This window comes from Diceros bicornis, chromosome 23, assembly GCF_020826845.1.
Source record: "Diceros bicornis minor isolate mBicDic1 chromosome 23, mDicBic1.mat.cur, whole genome shotgun sequence".
NCBI lineage: Eukaryota > Metazoa > Chordata > Mammalia > Perissodactyla > Rhinocerotidae > Diceros > Diceros bicornis.
Window position 1 is genome coordinate 43,572,274 of NC_080762.1, and position 17,938 is coordinate 43,590,211.

At 46.8% G+C, this 17,938-nt stretch overlaps 1 protein-coding gene across 1 annotated transcript in view; it reads left to right on the forward strand.

Annotated features, from left to right (window-relative positions):
* GABRR1 (gamma-aminobutyric acid type A receptor subunit rho1) overlaps positions 1 to 17,938 on the forward strand; it is a 30,415-nt gene that overhangs the window by 7,927 nt on the left and 4,550 nt on the right. Inside the window, exons 2-7 of the mRNA XM_058566646.1 lie at positions 7,732 to 7,838; positions 9,318 to 9,385; positions 10,552 to 10,775; positions 11,900 to 11,982; positions 14,459 to 14,599; positions 16,910 to 17,062. Of these exons, the coding sequence (XP_058422629.1) occupies positions 7,732 to 7,838; positions 9,318 to 9,385; positions 10,552 to 10,775; positions 11,900 to 11,982; positions 14,459 to 14,599; positions 16,910 to 17,062 (776 nt within the window). The remainder of the gene's footprint in view (positions 1 to 7,731; positions 7,839 to 9,317; positions 9,386 to 10,551; positions 10,776 to 11,899; positions 11,983 to 14,458; positions 14,600 to 16,909; positions 17,063 to 17,938) is intronic.

Consider the following 17,938-nt stretch of genomic DNA (forward strand, 5'->3'; position numbering starts at 1 on the left):
GTGGAGTCAGTTATGTCTGTCACCTCAGGGTGACTGTAAGAATTATGTGAGCCAATGTATGTGAAAGTGCTTTGACTACCATAAATCTCAGTAAACCCATAAAGATACTGGGCCTCACTTATGCCATCCTATGACGGGCACAGACAGGATATGCCTGTGCAGACCCTCATTCACCAGGAGCCCCTTAGGGCTTGTCTCTGCTTTGAGGACAGTTACACTATGCACAACACCTGGCCACACTCCTCTGATCTGCCAACCTGGAGGCCCCACCCAGGGAAAGGAGATCAGTTGAAGATGTCTTGCTCTGCCTGAACTCACACTGGTTTAATGCTCTTGACATGATGGGACACAGTAATGTTCCTAAGTTGTTTTTGTAATGAAATTTTCTAGAACATGCCAGGAATCAACTTGGAGCTTAACTTCAGCAGTTTCCACAACACTCTTTTTTCTTTTCTGTGAATATCAAGGAAGCATTCCTATCTCCAGTTTTCTGGCCTCACTCTTATTTTCCAGATTTTCTCTGCTGTAGGATCCTTAAGTTTCTTGAGCCATAAATCATCTGCGTCTGTAGGCTTGAGTTCCATTAAAATAATTAGAACAGTGATTCTCAACATTGGCTGAGGAGGTCTGAAAGCTGTTGATGGCTGGGTCCCACCCTTGGTCTGGAGTTTTCAAGCTCCTGAGGTGATCCCAGTATGCAATCAAGGCTGAGAAACACGAGTAAGATTATCTCATGCTATCATTTCCGCTATGCTGGGCAGCAACTAATTCTTTTCACTCTTCCCTTCCCAATTTGAAAACCATTCTCTCTGATGGAGAATATCAAAGTAAAATTGTATTCTGTTAGCAGAATCCCAGCCTTACTATAATTGTTGTTAACATGGCCCCCTGTTCTCCAAGCAGTATGTCTCCTTCTACTGACTCTCCTGGCTCAGAATACAACTTTAAAGAATTCTGCTTGTCTTTAGCACCATTTTTGAGTCTCATCTCTTGGCCTCCTTGGCACATTTCTTATGGGCCCATTCAACTCCTTGGAATACACCATTAGGTTTGTGCTTCTGCTATATTTTGTACATATTTTTGTAAAATCTGAGCTCTGCGCACTGCTGGGAGTTGAGGCTATAGCGACATACAAGATAGAGTCTCTCCTTCATAGAGCTCACAGTGAAGTGAGTGAGGTGGTCAGAAAGCCCCCTGCCACATAATTCTAATGCAGCCATGTGAAGAAGAGAAGCATTGTCTTTAGGGGGAAGGAGAGAAGCCCAGTAACTCTTCCAGAAGGAGTTGATATTTGATCTGGGAGTACAAGGCATTGTCTGGGTGAGAAAGGGTATGAAGAATGGTAGAAAGGACCTTCCAGACAGATGAGACAGCAGGAGCAAAGGCATAGAGGTGTAATTGGAAACTGCAAGAAGTGGGGGACAGGGGGCCGGCCTGGTCGCGCAGTTAAGTGCACACGCTCCCCTGCGGCAACCCGGGGTTCTCGGGTTCGGATCCCTGGTACGCACCGACACACCACTTGTCAAGCCATGCTGTGGCAGCGTCCCAAATAAAGTGGAGGAAGATGGGCATGGATGTTAGCCCAGGGCCAGTCTTCCTCAGCAAAAAGAAGAGGATTGGCAGATGTTAGCTCAGGGCCAATCTTCCTCACAAAAAAAAAAAAGAAGTGGGGGACAGAGTGGGAGCTTAGGCTGGGAAGGAGCTTTATTGGGGGCCTTATATGCCCAACTTCTATGCATTTTACTTTGAGGGGAAAGGTTTTTTGAGGGGAAGTGGCATGACTGTGGTTGTTGGCATGACCCATGGTGTTGGTGCGATGGTTGAGTTAGAGAAGGGTGAGACCAGAGGCGAGGAAGCCTACTGCCTCCCATGTGAGAAATGATAATGCATAAGGCAGCAGGAGTGGGATGGAGAGGCCAAGATGGGGATGGAGATTTTGAGCAGCAGGATCAACCAGGACTGGCTCACTGACTGGTGTGGGCATGGCCCCAGCTGGCTTATTCAGGATCTTTATGCACATTAGAAAAGTGCACCCCGATGAGCACGTACACCTCCAAGCAGTGGAGTGAGGGCTGGACATGCCTAGCTTTTCTCCAAGGCCCTGGATGGCGGTGTGAAAGAGGAGTCGTCGAGGATGAGATCTGGGTGTTTTGGACTACATACAAGGATTTCTCTCCTTGGCTATCACACATGCCAAGAAAGCAAAATCATTTCATTAGTTAGTTCTTGCTTCCTTGTCAAAATTAATTTCTCTGTCTTCTCAGAGATGAATAATTAGCACAGTGAAGTATAAATTATCAGGTGCTCTGCTACGAGCTGAATGAGCCTTCCTGCAGACCCCTTGCTCATCACAAGCCCACATTCCCCACTCTACCTAACCTCTGAGAGAGTTCTGAGAGATGTTTTGGGAAAACATAGTCCACATACAAACTGACTAGGAGTTACAACAAGGAAACATCAAGAAGAAGTACCAGAGGTCAAAATTTTTCATTCTTTCCAAGAGGATAGAATGAAAATGAGTGTTCAAAAAATGTGCACCCTCTGCTCAGTCCAAAAAGTTGTCTCAAATGTCACCCTGTCACACCATAACTTGGGACATGTCTATTCCTTCTTCATAACTTTCCAGGGACTCATTTGATAAATGAACTCATGTAACAAGTGGGCACCAGTTTTGTGCAAAGTCCATGCTAGCTTCTATGTGAGGGGAAAGATGAGCTTGGACATTCCACATCTAACTCAGAGAATGGGAGCCAAAGCTCCCAAGAAGACACTGTCGCCAAACTTGCTTCCAACTCTTGGAACCAGACCCTCTGGGTTTGACTCCTGGCTCCACCACTTTTACAAGTTATTCAAACTCTTCTTGTCTTAGTTTCCTCGTGTATAAAATGGGGATAATGGTAAGGCCTACCTCGTAGCATTGTTATGAGGACAAGCCCAAGTTAATACATGTAATATGAGTTAACATGGTAACTGGCAGATAGTAAGTACTCAAGCAATGTTAGTTATTCCCATTATTTGCTGTGTGTCATACTTCACTTCAAGGTTAATCATCACACCCCTGGCTGGTAAAAAGATGCTAATCACATGAGAAATATTTCATGACGTATTGTAATTTGAGTTTAAAAGCAAGTTACAGTGTCATTTCTCTTTATCTCTCTCTCAGAGGACTGTAAGGATATATACAGGATGGCACATGTTATTTCTGAGTGGTTTTCATCTTCTCCTTTATGCTTAAGTGTATTTTCCCAATTTCTTTAATGTGGACATGTAAGCAGAAAAAAGTTATTTTAAAATATTAAACAATAATGAAAAAGACTTTAAGGATCCTGTTTGTCAGTCTTTTCTAGGCTAGACTCTAAGCTTCATGGAGGCAAAAGCAGTGGCATCTTTGAATTTGACAAGCCTCTCTTTAGCTCGTGCCCAGTTCTGTTTCAGGCTGGCCCAAAGCCAAAGTAAGAACTGGTACAAGCTCAATTTCCATTCCAACCCCTTCTTTCAGTTCCTCCTGGCTCTCTTTTCAGGCGCCCATCTAAGAGGCTGATTCTTTCCTTCATTCAGACGACATGTGTTGAGAGTCCACAGGGGTCCCCGCACTGTGCAAGGTGCTGACTGTGATCTGCCCTTGGTGGGCTGTGGCCTCATCCTGCCCTTGCTGACCATCCATTGTGATGGCCTGTAGCCCAAAGAGCAGTCAACACTCTGGTCTTAGCTCTTCCCCACTCCTGGGACCTCCTCCCGCAGAGCTCACACCTGCCTCTGCTCCACTTTGCTACAGATGACATAATCCCTATGCATCATCCTGATGTGTCCCTGTGCATCAGTCAAGTCCTGGCAGAAAACAGCACTGCACTCAAAGGGGCTTAACCAATAATTGAATAAAGGGACTACTCGTAGATCAGGACAGGGTTCAGGGAACAAACCAGGCGTGCTGATGCCCCCAAAACCAGGAACAGCAGGAAGTCACAACTACCTGTAGGCCTCAGGCGGAAATCGTGTTACTGGAGCTTATTGAAGATACTGTGATTATCTGTAATCACAGAGCAACGCAGATATCGCTAGTCCCTGGCATCGAAGCAGGGAGAGAAGGAGGAATAAACACCCCACTCTCTCATCTCCTTCCAATGCCCATTTGACTGAATCCATAAGCCAGACAGCAGGGCTGCCCAAGTGATACAGTCAACCTAGCAGTGCGTTACTCCCACAGTAACAATTTCATGGTAGATTTAAGTTAAGAATGGCATCAATATCAGGCTTGGGGAGACCAATGGGGGAGACCTTTTAGGTCAAATCTCTTCAAATCAGGCCTTCTAAGTAATTAGTTCTCCAATCCCTGCTCCTGTGGGTACTGGGAAAATGCTCATCAAAAGGCTAAATTAATGTACTGAAGTTCCACAGATTTTCTTTTTTCATAATTTTTCTTTCACATTTTATTCTGGTTATATTCAAAGCAAATCTGGTGGATGAGAGGTGCTTTGTTGATTCGAGTAGCTAGATTGTTGTTAGTGCTGTGGAGTGGATTCTGACTCCTAGGACCCTGTGCACAGCAGAGCAGAACCCTGCCTGGTCTTTTTGTGCCACCATCTTTTGCTACATCAGACAATGCTCCTCTGCTGTTTATAGGGTTTTCATGGAACAATTTTTTCGGAAGTGGGTGGCCAGGTCCTTCTTCCTGGTCTGTCTTAGTCTGGAAGCTCCGCTGAAACCTGTCCACCATGGGTGACCCTTTTGGTATTTGAAATACTGGTGGCAGAGCTTTCAGTGTCACAGCGACACGCAGCTGCCACAGTCTGACAACTGACAGGCCAGTGGTCATGGTTCCCTGACCAGAAATGAACCCGGGCCACGGTGGTGAGAGCACCGAACATTAACCACTAGACCACCAGGGCTGGCTAAATAGACTGTCTCTAGAATATCTTCATTTTTAATTTTCAGAGTAGGCGTCAAAGACAATGACCAGAAGCACACCAAGATGCTCACCAGTAGGGCAGGCTTGGCCACAGGCGCACGCACACCGTTCTAAAGCTGGCTCTTCCCCACGCCTCAGTTGTAGTGATTTTCAGCAGCGCTCCCACCCCTGGCCAAGGATCAGGAAGCAGAGGGTGGGGACAAGAGGAAGGGGGAGCTGGAAGGGAGAAGATGCAGAGGGCTCCCAGCTCCAGCTGGGTGTGAGAGGATGCAGGCAGAACCAGACCGTATTTCCTCCTCTGCAAGTCCCCAGCCTCTTCCTCACATCTTAAGCGGCGCAGTTTGGGGTTGATTCACTAGTTCAAATTCTTTCCCTGGGCCACTTCTTTTGCTGCCAGCCCAGTAATTTTCTTACTTTAGAAGGAAACTTCCTTGTCAGCTCAGAAACAACAGTGGGGCACATTGTCTCATTTACTCCTCGCACCCATGTGAGGTCACAGAGCTTTTCCTTCAATGAGTTGAGGAAACTGAGTCCTGGGGAAACAAGATGCCCAAAGGCACAGAGCAGCATCAGAGTGGAGGTCAGAGCCCTGCTTTTCTGTTTCCCGGTCACGTTTTTTCCCTCACAATGATAAAGGGTTTCTTCAGGAAAAAAGATAGCAAAGGACTTAAAGGCAGACTGGGCTAGTTATAAGGGAGGAAGCTGTGCATATTGAATACAAAATGCATCAGGACAGTGGTTCTCAAGATGCTGTGTCCTGAGCAGCAGCATCAGTTGCATCTGGGAACTGGTCAGAGATGCAGATTCTTGGGCCTCAGCCAGACCCACTGAATCAGAAACTTCAGGGAAAGGGAGGTTGAGGAATCCAGGTTGGAATGAGCCTTCCAGGACATGCTGATGCATGCCAAAGTTTGGGAACGGCTGCATCCAGGGGAAAAGAAGTGTGTGTGTGGTACCCTGGAGAGAACACACGGCTGGTGTCAGCGTAAGGGGGAGCTGGGAAGGTAGTTAGCTGTTTCTGTGGATTCTAGAGATGATACTGATGGGTAAATGAAGACTGTTCAAGGCCATCGTAGCATTGTTTGTAGTAGCTAAAGACTGGAAGTAACTCAATGCCCATCAATAGAGGACTGGTCACTTGAGATATGGTACATCCATGTGATGGAATACTATGTAGTGTAAAAAAGAATAAGAGGCTTGGGTTACTTCAATATGGAAAAAAATCCAAGGTATATTTAAATAAAGAACAAGTACAAGAGTTTATATGTTAACTTTGTGTATAAAAAATAGGAGACCATTTATGACAACGTGGATGGATCTTGAGGGCAATATGCTAAGTGAAATAAGACAGAGAAAGACAAATACTGTATGATCTCACTTATATGTGGAATCTCAAAAAAACCAAATTCATAAAAACAGAGAAGAGACTAGTGATTGCCAGATGAGTGGTTGGGAGGTGAGCAAAATGGGTGAAGGGGGTCAAAAGGTACAACTTCCAGTTATAAGATAAATAAGTCCTGGGGATGGAATGTACAGCATGGTGACCATAGCTAACAATACCATATTGTATATTTGAAAGCTACTAAGAGAGTAGATCTTAAAATTTCTCATCACAAGAAAAAAAATTTGTAACTATGTGTGGTGATGGATGTTAACTAAACTTATTGTGCTGATCATTTCACGGTTTATACATATATCAAAGCATCATGTTGTACACCTTTAAACTAATACAATGTTATATATTGTCAATTATATGTCAATAAAACTGGAAAAAATAGGAGAACTAAGCATATATATTTGTATTCACTTGTACCTATAAGAAACTCTAGATAGACCAGAAACCAGTCAGAGAGATACCTGTGGTTTGGGGATTGGAGTAGATGGAGGCAGAGGTGGGAAGCCAACTTTTCACTGCTTTTCCTTTTTAAAAATTTTTGAGCCCTGAAAATATATTACCTATGTAGAAAAAGTGAAAATAAATAAAAATGGCCCTAGATGCAATGCAGAAGCAGAAGCACAAGAAGCTGCCTCCCAGGGAGCCAGGGCAGTGGGCATTTCCGTGGGCAAGTCCATCTTCTCTCCACGGGATGGGCCAGCAAGGGTCAATGGTGCCAGGCTCAGGCCACACCCACCGCCTCCCTCTCCAGCTCAAACGCCCCCAGGATGGCCGAGGAGCTTTGGGGGAGTTCGGACTTATTAATAAGGCTGGGACCAGCAGTTCTTAGCCTTGGTTACACGTTAAAATCATCTGCGAAAACGATTTTTAAAATACCAACTTCCAGGCCTCATTCCCAGACCACCCAAATCCAAATCTCTGAGGTGGGGCCTTAGAGCGTTGGTATTTTGTGTGCGTGTGTGAGGAGGACTAGCACTAGCCCTGAGCTAACATCTGATGCCAATCCTCCCCTTTTTTCTTGAGGAAGAGTGGCCCTGGGCTAACATCTGTGGCCATCTTTCTCTACTTTATATGGGATGCCGCCACAGCATGGCTTAACAATTGATGCATCGGGTGCGCGCCCGGGATCTGAACCCGTGAACCCCCGGCCGCTGCAGCAGAGCACGTGCACTTAACCGCTTGCGCCACCGGGCCAGCCCCAGAGCATTGGTATTTTTAAAGCTCCTTAGTCATGGTTCTAAACCACTGTCTTGGATCTTCTGGGTCAGTTCACTTACCCAGAAGCTGGAGAAAGGAGGAGGGATATCCAGTAGCTTAAAACAAGAAATAACACATCCCGTCAAACCTGTCAAGAGCAAGTCTGAATGCAAATGGTTTTCATCTGGTTTGGTTGGACTATGTGATCAACCTGTTTTTTCACCCTCGGCAGCCCAATTCTGAAACGAAGCCCTGACATCACCAAATCGCCTCTGACAAAGTCAGAGCAGCTTCTGAGGATAGATGACCATGATTTCAGCATGAGGCCTGGCTTTGGAGGTATGAGACGTGCACTCTTGGAAATCGTCTTCTTTCTTCGGGTCCATCTGTCTGTCCATGGGCAGAAATCAAGCCGAGGGACCACCCAGCTTTGCTCTCCCCTGATCAGGTCTGCCTCGGCTGTGCTCGGTGGACAAGGCACTGAGCCCACAGCATCATCTGAGCATCTGCTCTGCCCAGCCCTGCCCCGGGCTCGGCTGAACACGTTCTCAGGAGGTGCCTGCTGGGCGGTGGCCAGGCCAGGCCAGCCGAGTTGTCCTTGGGCCACTGCTCCTGACAGGAGTGCTCAGGATCAGTGAGGCCAGCTGCTGGCTGTGGGAAGGGCAGGGGGAAGACAGGGCAGCTGCAGCCCAAAGCTTCTCCTGAAAACGCTCTGAAATAATAGCCTTGGACTAAATTTCTTCTCATCCGGGAGCTGGCAGATGGAACTCTGGGTACATACCCGAGGACAGAGTATGGTCCACTGGGTTTAATTAAATGCAAATAGCTTGAGAAAATAATGATTTCTTGGAGAGGGACGCCAAAGCCCTTTGAAGCTTAGCCTGTAGCTGCAGGATTTCAGCCCTCTTAGTGTCAAATAGGGTTTTTGTCCATATGGGATTTTTTTCCTGGAAAAAAATATGTATTTTAGAAATCATTCTTATGCCTTTTATTTCTTCCAGTCAACTTCACCCAAAGAATAAACAGGTTCTAGAAGAGAGTCTCTATCCAGTCCATAATCTGCTGCTGGATCCAAACTCACATTTTCACTCCATGATGATCCAAATGAATTTCATGCCTGCCCCGCATGCCTGAAAGCATGGAGGAGAGGGAGCAGGATTCTACAGCCTTAAAAGTCTTTCTTTCTCTTTATGAATATTGTTGTTATGGCCTAGAAAGCCAAAAGAATCTAATGTTTTCAAGGGCACTCTGGTGCATCACGTGACCCTGGAAGCTACTCCATCATGTAGCAAAGACACAGATCTGTGGGTTTGGCAAGTGATCTGAATATGACTTTGGTTCTGGGTGCCCATTTACCAAGCAATGCCTTTCTCATGGCCAGACAGAGACACTGGCTCCCAAGAGGAAAGAGGGTGCAAAGTCAGGAGGTAAATGTAAAAAATAAAGTAAATGACCTCATGCTAAATAAAGTAAATAAGTAAGTCCCCGGGTCAGACCCCGCTTTGCCCTGTCTTCATCGTATCTTTAGATGAGCATGTGTAATTGAAGAGAAACGCTTTATATTAACCTCACTGTTTTAGTACCACCTGGATGATTCGACAAAAAAATTTTTTTTTTACCTTTGCTGGAATATTCCAGGGAGCCAGCCCATGATTCCACCCTTTTATCTCTGGTTTGACTTCAGCTTGGCTTGTGGGAACCCCAAACCTTCAAATCACAAGACACTGAGGTTCCAGGGGAAATGTCCCTCATGCCTGTCTCTCCATAGTAAAAGTTCAAGAAAAAAGAATAAATGCTCTTGCCATGCCCTGTCCCCAGGCCCGGCCATTCCTGTGGGTGTGGACGTGCAGGTGGAGAGCTTGGACAGCATCTCAGAGGTCGACATGGTAAGAGCTTCTCTGACCAGGGCCCCGGGCAGGGGGATTCACGCAGGGCCTGTGCTGGGCCAGGAGGTCTGCACACACTAATTCACTGGGTCTCACAACTCCCCAGGGGGCGGGAATTCCCACACTCACTTTACAGATGGCTCAGGGAGGTTGAGATACCTGCCAAAAGCCACCCAATTGGTATGAAACAGAGCCAGGTGACAAACTTGCTTCCCCGCCTCCAGTGCCCAGGCTCTTGCTGCTGGGATGTGTTCTCTGGACAAAGGCTCTCAAATACAGACAGCGGGGTCCAAGGTGACAGCTGCTAAGTAGCCAGACACATCCTACTCCTGCAGATTCCGTATCTGGTTGTGGAAATGCAGAAGCAGAAGTGTCCCTTTTCTTTTAGATAAAAAATGGAACATTCTACAACTTGACTTACAGGATTTTTTAGGGCCTTACCTTAGTTTGGGTTCCTCAAGAAGCAGACCTGAGACGAGCATTCCAGCACAAGCAATTTATTTGGGAGGTGATCCCAGGAAATGCAAGAAGAGAGTGGGGAGGTGAGACAGGGCGGGAAGGAAGAAAAAGCTGTATGCCATCAAACCGGTTCTACACAAAACTCAGTTCCATTGGGGTTCTCCAGGAGTCAGCAAAGAGCACACCTCAGCATCACCCCAACTGACGGGCCAGGGAGTTGGGAGACTTAGCCACTCCCTGCCAGCCCTCCCCCACCCTACTCTGATTGAGGGCTGCTTCCAGAGGCATTATCTCTCTGGCACTTCCAGCTTGCCCCATGTGTGTGTGTGTGTGTGTGTGTGTGTGTGCGTGTGTGTGCGCGCGCGCGTGCATGTGTGTGTGAGCATGGGTGCGTTTGTGTGTGTGGGGTGCTGGGAGCCCTCAGCAGAGGGTGAGAAGTGCTGGCAGTAGCAGCCTTCTCAGTGTGGGGCAAATGCCAGGGGATGGGGTGGGGCTCAGGGCCACCTCTCTCTGGAGGTCTCTTGCTGAGCGCCTCTCCTACAGTGTCCTCTTCCTCCTGCTGCAGCAAACCCCGGGGCCTAGAAGCAAGACCTCACTTGGCTCAGTCTCATTCCCAGCCAGGTGATGCTCCACGGGGGCAGAGAGTGTCCTGCTGACACCCAGTGGGTTCAGTGTGTGGGGTTCCCCTCTCTGTCCTCCTTCCCCAGGACTTCACGATGACCCTCTACCTGCGGCACTACTGGAAGGACGAGAGGCTGTCCTTCCCGAGCACCAACAACCTCAGCATGACGTTTGACGGCCGGCTGGTGAAGAAGATCTGGGTCCCCGATATGTTTTTCGTGCACTCCAAGCGCTCCTTCATCCACGACACCACCACGGACAACGTCATGCTGCGGGTCCAGCCCGACGGGAAGGTGCTCTACAGCCTCAGGTGAGGCCCTTCTCAGCCATTCTGTGCCTTTTTTCCTCAGAGTTCTTTTACACCTGAAATCTGGGAAGAAAGGCAAATCATTTGTCTCAACCGAGAAAATCATTGATTCTACAACAGCAATTGTGCTTTTTGGCTTTGAATAGATAGCTTCTAACTTTTCAGGAGCTGCCAACTTTTCAACATCAAGGAGAACTAACTTTACACATGAGTAAAAATTTTAAAGAGTTACTCAGTCTAGAAAATACATTTGGGGAGATTTCTCATGCTGATACTTATGATTTATGCCCTATCCTGTATGTTATATTTCAATTTAAAAGTTAATGAAAGTTTTATTTCTCTAGTAGGAGTCAGAGAAATAGATAATGTATTCTTTTCAAAGACTTGCCTCCTTCAACCTCTCTAATTCCCATTTTAGAACTTGGGTTAAAAAAAATTCTTTGACTTCACCTGGCCAGCCACAGACATGTTTTCTATCTCTTCTCACTGTAGTGCCCTACTTGAGAAACTATGGAGACCCTGGGCAACTTGATTTTAAATGGTATTTTGAGCATCACTTTTAAAATATAAAGAATAAAATCTTCTCTTCTCATGAGCTTAGATGCCTTAGAAATGTTTAATTGCTCGTTAAGCTCTGACCTGGGGAAGCTTTCCTTCTCCAGGCACTACACAGGCCGCACATCGTGGCTTTCACTGCATGCCCACAAATATTGAATATCAATAAAATCAATAAAAAGCAAAAAAAAAAAAAAACCAGAAGAAGTTGGGTTTATCTAAAACAGGAGAACAATATAGGCTCGTATGGTTTAAGAAGCCATATCACATGAGTTTTTATTTCACATTGTTATATCAATTGAGACCATCGCTTCTTTAAAATTCTTGAATGTGGTAGGAGTTAGGGGAGACATTCTGTCTGCCTTACACTGGCCCTGGAGTTAAACGTAAAAACTAAGAGTATTCCCACGATGGTATCACTCATTAGCTACTTATCTATCCTGACACCTTGCTTATGAGTTACAAGAAGGAGGCAGTTATACTAGAAGGAAGCAGAGGCCTTTTCTGCTTGTTTTATCATTTTGCCCTTGTCTTTTGCAGCCTCTGAAAACTTGGATTTTATGTGTTTCTAGGGTTACAGTGACTGCAATGTGCAACATGGACTTCAGCCGATTTCCCCTGGACACACAAACGTGCTCGCTTGAAATCGAAAGCTGTGAGTAGACTGTGCCCAGACATGAGCACACAGCTCCCGAGTAACTCTGAACACCTCAACTCTTGGGAGCAGGAACAGTACGTGTTCCTCATTCATGACTATGCTTTTAAAGTGACTTTTTAGATTGAAGCTAAGTCTAGGGTAATTTTTAAAATCAGGAACAAATTTGGGACTAAAACCTTCTGTTTCCATAAGTCCCTTTCAAGGCTGTCTGGCAATAGTTTTCATCTTTGTTCTGTGGAACCTGGAGGTTCAGAGACACCACTTGGGGGCAGAGGGCTCAGCAAATGTGGGTCTCCTTCCAACACCCCCGGCCCACCACTCACACATAGTCCATCCATTTTTGATCTGTTTTATTGCTCTTCTGAATAAGATTTCTGTTGAAAAAAAGATTTCCTGGCAAAAACAAACTTGGCAACAATTTCCCGGGGGGGATCTGCCACTGTGAGCACAGGTAGTGGTTGAGACGTTCAGGCACAACGGAGGGACCTCAGGAAACTTGCACACACACAGAAGTCCTGGAAAAGTTAAAAACCAGGACCCAGGAAGAGCAAGGCGGAGGCAGCATCAAGGACTAGCCGCTTCCATCTCTAGCTCTCTAGCTACCTGCTCCGTCCTCCAGTCTCTGCCAAAATGCTTCCTCTGAGGGGGTAGTCTGGACTCTCCCATGACTTCAGCTCATGCACTCCTCCCGAACCAGCACACGCCCACTGGCACTTCCCGGCCAGCATCAAAGTCCCGGTGCTGAGTCTCATTGGCCCAGGGCACCTTTGTAAGCCTGTCTAGGCTTATGCGGTGGATCAGGCGTCCCTGGCTCCAACCATCCAGGGCAGAGGAGTGCGATATTGATCCCACACGTAGCAGGGGCCAAATGGACAGCTCCGTAGGCACTGAATGTGGGAAAAGGGCATCCTAAAACCCAGGACCAAGGGAGTGACCTTGGTCCTGCTGCACAGTGGCCTTATGCCTGCTCTGCTGTGCAATCCTCATGCAATCCCTGTGAGAAGGTTACCGTTATCGCTGTTACACAAAGAAGGGACGGAACTTGCCTGAGGACACAGCGCTAAGAAGGACTAAGCTTTCTTGTCTCCAGAACCTTGTTCTCCCCACCACACCCAGGCAGCACCATCCAGAATGCAGCTTCTTCCAGGTTGTAGCAGTCACGGTGCCACCAGAGAAGCAGAACCATAAAAGATATGTAGTAAGAGATTTAGTGCACGGAGTTGGCTTACACAAGCGTGGGGGTTGGCGAGGAGCTCTTGGGCAGGAGCTAGCCCTGCCATCCACAGGCAGAAGTTCCTCCTGGGGGAGACCTCAGGTCTGCTCTTAAGGCCTTTCAATTGGATCAGGCCCACCCAGATTACCCTGGATCACCTCTTTTACTTAAAGTGAACTGGTTGTAGATGTTACATCTACACAGCAACACCTAGATTAGTGTTTGATTGAATAACTGGGTACTATCGCTGAGCCAACTGGACCCATGAAACTGACCATCACACAGGTCAAGAGTTAGAAACAGAACAAAAGAGAGGAATAGGAGAGAGCATCAGGGAGCCCCAGAAAGAACTGTTCACACACGAGCAGACTGGATCGGCCACTCTGTTAGGTGTTACCTCAGCTCTGCCCAGGCCGCTGGAGGTCTGTTCAGCTGGAGGAAGCAGAGTGTGCACCTAAAGTGGGCGGGGGTGGGAAGACGGTAGCACCAGAGGGAGTGATCCTCGAGGGGCACGATTTTGATTTTACCCCGAGTAGGAGCAATGGGAGGCCTTCAGAGAAGGGACTTGTTCTGCTCCCGTCCTTTATGGGTCTGTTCTTGCTAGAATGCAGCACTTATTACCTGAGTAGTTTGAAGGTATTCGCCATCAATGATGCATCAGTACACTTTGAAAGAAGAAAGGAAAGGGCTAAATTACTCCCGTTTAGAAGGCTGAACCATATAAAATTTTGCAGCTGTTTAACCATTTCTGATCTACAAATATAGCCATTTTAGGGGCTGGCTTGGTGGCACAGCGGTTAAGTGCACACGCTCCACTTCTGTGGCCCGGGGTGGGCGAGTTCAGATCCCCGGCGCGCACTGACACATTGCTTGTCAAACCATGCTGTGGTGGCGTCCCATATAAAGTAGAGGAAGATGGGCACGGATGTTAGCCCAGGGCCAATCCTCTTCAGCAAAAAAGAGGAGGATTGGCATTGGATGTTAGCTCAGGGCTAATCTTCCTCACACACACACACACAATAGCCATTTTACTTGGTTTAACCTAATAAATAGCAGGCTGAATTGCTTGGTGAGCCCTTTTGCGGGAATTATGAGCATTTAGGCTTGAGAGCTTTGCTCTGATGACTTCTGGAAGGCTGGGGAGAATTCTATCACAATCCCAATAGTTTGTGTGGCAGATTGGGGGCAGCTTTCCCAGACAGGCGTGTCTTCCCGCCGCCGTGTGCATCTCGTGCCTGATGCTGTCTCCCGTCTTTGCAGATGCCTACACAGAAGATGATCTCATGCTGTACTGGAAAAAAGGCAACGACTCCTTAAAGACAGATGAGCGGATCTCTCTCTCCCAGTTCCTCATTCAAGAGTTCCACACCACCACCAAACTGGCCTTCTACAGCAGCACAGGTGGGTGCGGTTGGGGGTGGGTGGGGTGGGCTGAGGTGCGGGGCTGGCTCTAGCCTGGCTGGGGTGGGTCACCGTCTATTTTAGGAAAGGTGTGAATTGGTTGTCTAATGAGCAGAGCCTGTGCCACTTGGATTTGAAACTAAAGATGGGACTCCTAAATCAGGTCTAGAGAGTGGTGAGCCCTGGGTGGAAGTTTTTTTTGATACCACCAAAGCATCAGAAGTGATAACCGAGAAAATATTAGTAAGGACTCGAATGTAAGCCATGTGAGGCGGTTTACTTGAGACAATCACATTGCCAGTTTAGCAGCTGGCTTCTCACCTCTGATATGATTTCCAGAGCCCCCTGCTCTATAGGCGAGAAACAGTTCAATTTCAAGTCTGCTGTTTTCCGTTCACATTCTCTCTGCTTCGGCCAGCTCCTCTGGGGTGCTCCACTCTTAAGCAATCCTCTTGCTCTACTGCTGGCACAGGCCCTTCTTATGACCTCAGTGTGGGAACTATCGGTCCTCTTCCTGTGGGCAGTGCGGTTGCTGTTTGAACCAAGAGTCTGGACAGGCTTGCCACCTCCCATTGCCTGACTGCGTGCTCTGTGGTCTTCCTCCCAGCACCTGCCTGTGCTACTTAAACAGCTGAGGTCCACTCCATCCCTTGCCTCCTTCTTGACTAATCATATTTCAGGATGATTTTGCTCAAATCCTTATGCAATTTTTATTGCTAAAATATTGCATGATTGACTACACAGGAAAATGCAACCTTTTAAGCACACCGTGGTCTTTCTAATCTATAAGAGGGCATTGTTTTACTTCCAACATATTATGGCAATGCAGCACATCTTATCCTCTGTATACATCACTCGTGAGTCTTGGTTCTTTGAGGAACTCCCATTCCTTTGAGCCTAGCGTTCTGACATTCGCTCTTGTTTTAGTCTGTTCAAGCTGCTATTACAAAATAACATAGATTGGGTGGCTTCTAAACAACAGAAATTTATTTCTCACGGTTCTGGAGGCTGGGAAGTCCAAGATCAAGGTGCCAGCATATTCGGTATCTGGTGAGGACCGCATGCTAGTTCATAGACGGCTGTCTTCTCTCAGTGTCCTCATGGGGTGGAAGGGGCAAAGGAGCTCTCTGGGGCCTCTTTTTTTTTTTTTTTTTTGGTGTGAGGAAGACCAGCCCTGAGCTAACATCCAATGCAATCCTCCTCTTTTTGCTGAGGAAGATTGGCCCTGGGCTAACATCTGTGCCCATCTTCCTCTACTTTATATGGGACGCTGCCACAGTGTGGCTTGACAAGCGGTACATTGGTGGGCACCTGGGATCCAAACCGGTGAACCCGGGGCCGCCAAAGAGGAACGTGTGCACTTAACCACTACGCCACCAGGCTGGCCTCAGGGGGCCTCTTTTATAAGGGCACTAATCTCAGTTATGAGGGCTTTACCCTCATGGCATAATCACCTCCCAAAGGCCCCACCTCCAAATACCATCAGGCTGATGGTTAGGTTTCAACAGACGAATTTGGGAGGGACACAAACATTCAGTCTATAGCACCTCTACAATCACTTTCTGGAACTGTTATCATCATAATTATAACCATTGCATTCTAATTGTCCAGGATGTCAAGTGTTCAAGTTAATATTGCCAAGTCCCCATTTTATTTTCAGTCCTCATCCTCTCAAGCTTATCCTGCCTTTTCCTTTTTCTTCCATCATTCTCCTGTTCCTTTCAACTCTTCCACGCATATTTTTTCCTTGTAAAGAACACAGGGCTGAGCTAAAGCATAACTGGACTGTGATCGTTCACTCTGTACTTAAATGCAATGTTGTGGGTAGCTTGGTGTTTTAACTTAAAATACATTTTTCTCCATAAAGAAATCCAAAGGGGGTTGTTTAAATCTCAAACTTTAAATAATGTGCATATGAATCTTGTGGGGAGTATTGTTTAAGGGAGCTTCTAATTCAGTAGATCTGGGGTGGGGCCCGAGAGTCTGCATTTCTAACAGGCCACCAAGTGATGGTGATGCTGCTGGGCCATGTCCCATAGTTTGAGTAACAAGAGTCTTAAATGGCCTTCTCAAGGGGTTCCCTTTACGTACAGGACAGGGGCCATAGATTTCTTGCGATGGAGTCACCCGTGTGGTGTGGGTTATCATATAATCACTCTATTCCATGGTTTTTCTCACTTCCACTTTATAAAGGTATGGTAACATTCCAGGGAAGTGTCCAAGGCATTTCTGATTCCCAGAACAAAATTTGTTTTATGAGGGAGCTGAGTATCTATGGTACATGCTATCTTTTCTTCCCGTGTCCCCCAGGCTGGTACAACCGTCTGTACATTAACTTCACGTTGCGTCGCCACATCTTCTTTTTCTTGCTTCAAACTTACTTTCCTGCCACCCTGATGGTCATGCTGTCCTGGGTGTCCTTCTGGATCGACCGCAGAGCTGTGCCGGCCAGGGTCCCCTTAGGTAAGGAACATCTCAAGTGCACATTCCAGGCATCTGAAAATACAAGTGATTCCTTCCAGATAAAGCCATTCATTTCAAATTGGTCCTAAACCCCATTGGCATTATAACTTGGAAAAACTTCCAAGTTATTCATTTGCAGGTTAAATGCCATTATTAAGAATCTATGTAGAAAAATTGTTTCCAGGTCCCCACAGGCACCCATGCAAACAGCCCACCTCTAGTCTTGTTAGAGTCGCGTTCTGGGGTGGGTGGTCCTGGTCTGTGTGTGCCTTCTCTGCCCACCTGCATAAGGAAATCACATTCTATAACAGAGTTTCTCAAAAGGTGGCCCAAGGTATCTCAGGGGGAAATTGTTAAAAATGCAGGTTCCTGGGTTCCATCTACATATATAGAATCAAAGCTCTGAGAGGACCAGGAACCCGCATTTGGAACAAGCTCTCCCAATAATTCCTGTACATACGCGAGTCTGAGAATCCCTACTCTATACACAGTCCATCGATAGCTATTTGCCATCAACTCTCTTCCCCACTTTAAATACTGCATCCCCTCAGTCATACACACCACCATTGCTCAGACAGTCAGTTCAGGGGCTTCAAGGGAGATGGTGACCCACCAGGTTTTAGTGAAACTGGATTGGAGCTGGCCCTTAAGATGACCCCAATCCCCTGTGATTTGGTGTCTGCCAAGCAAATGTTCTGAGCTTAATTTGAAATCCCGGGCAAATTTCCACTGACAGATGCCCTGTTCTTTAACAGTTGTTCTGTGGCTTGAACACTACTGTGCTAAATAAATAAACATTCTAGTTTTAAAAATCTGTCTCCCATGGGGCCAGCACCATAGCTTAGCGGTTAAGTGCGCACGCTCTGCTGCTGGTGG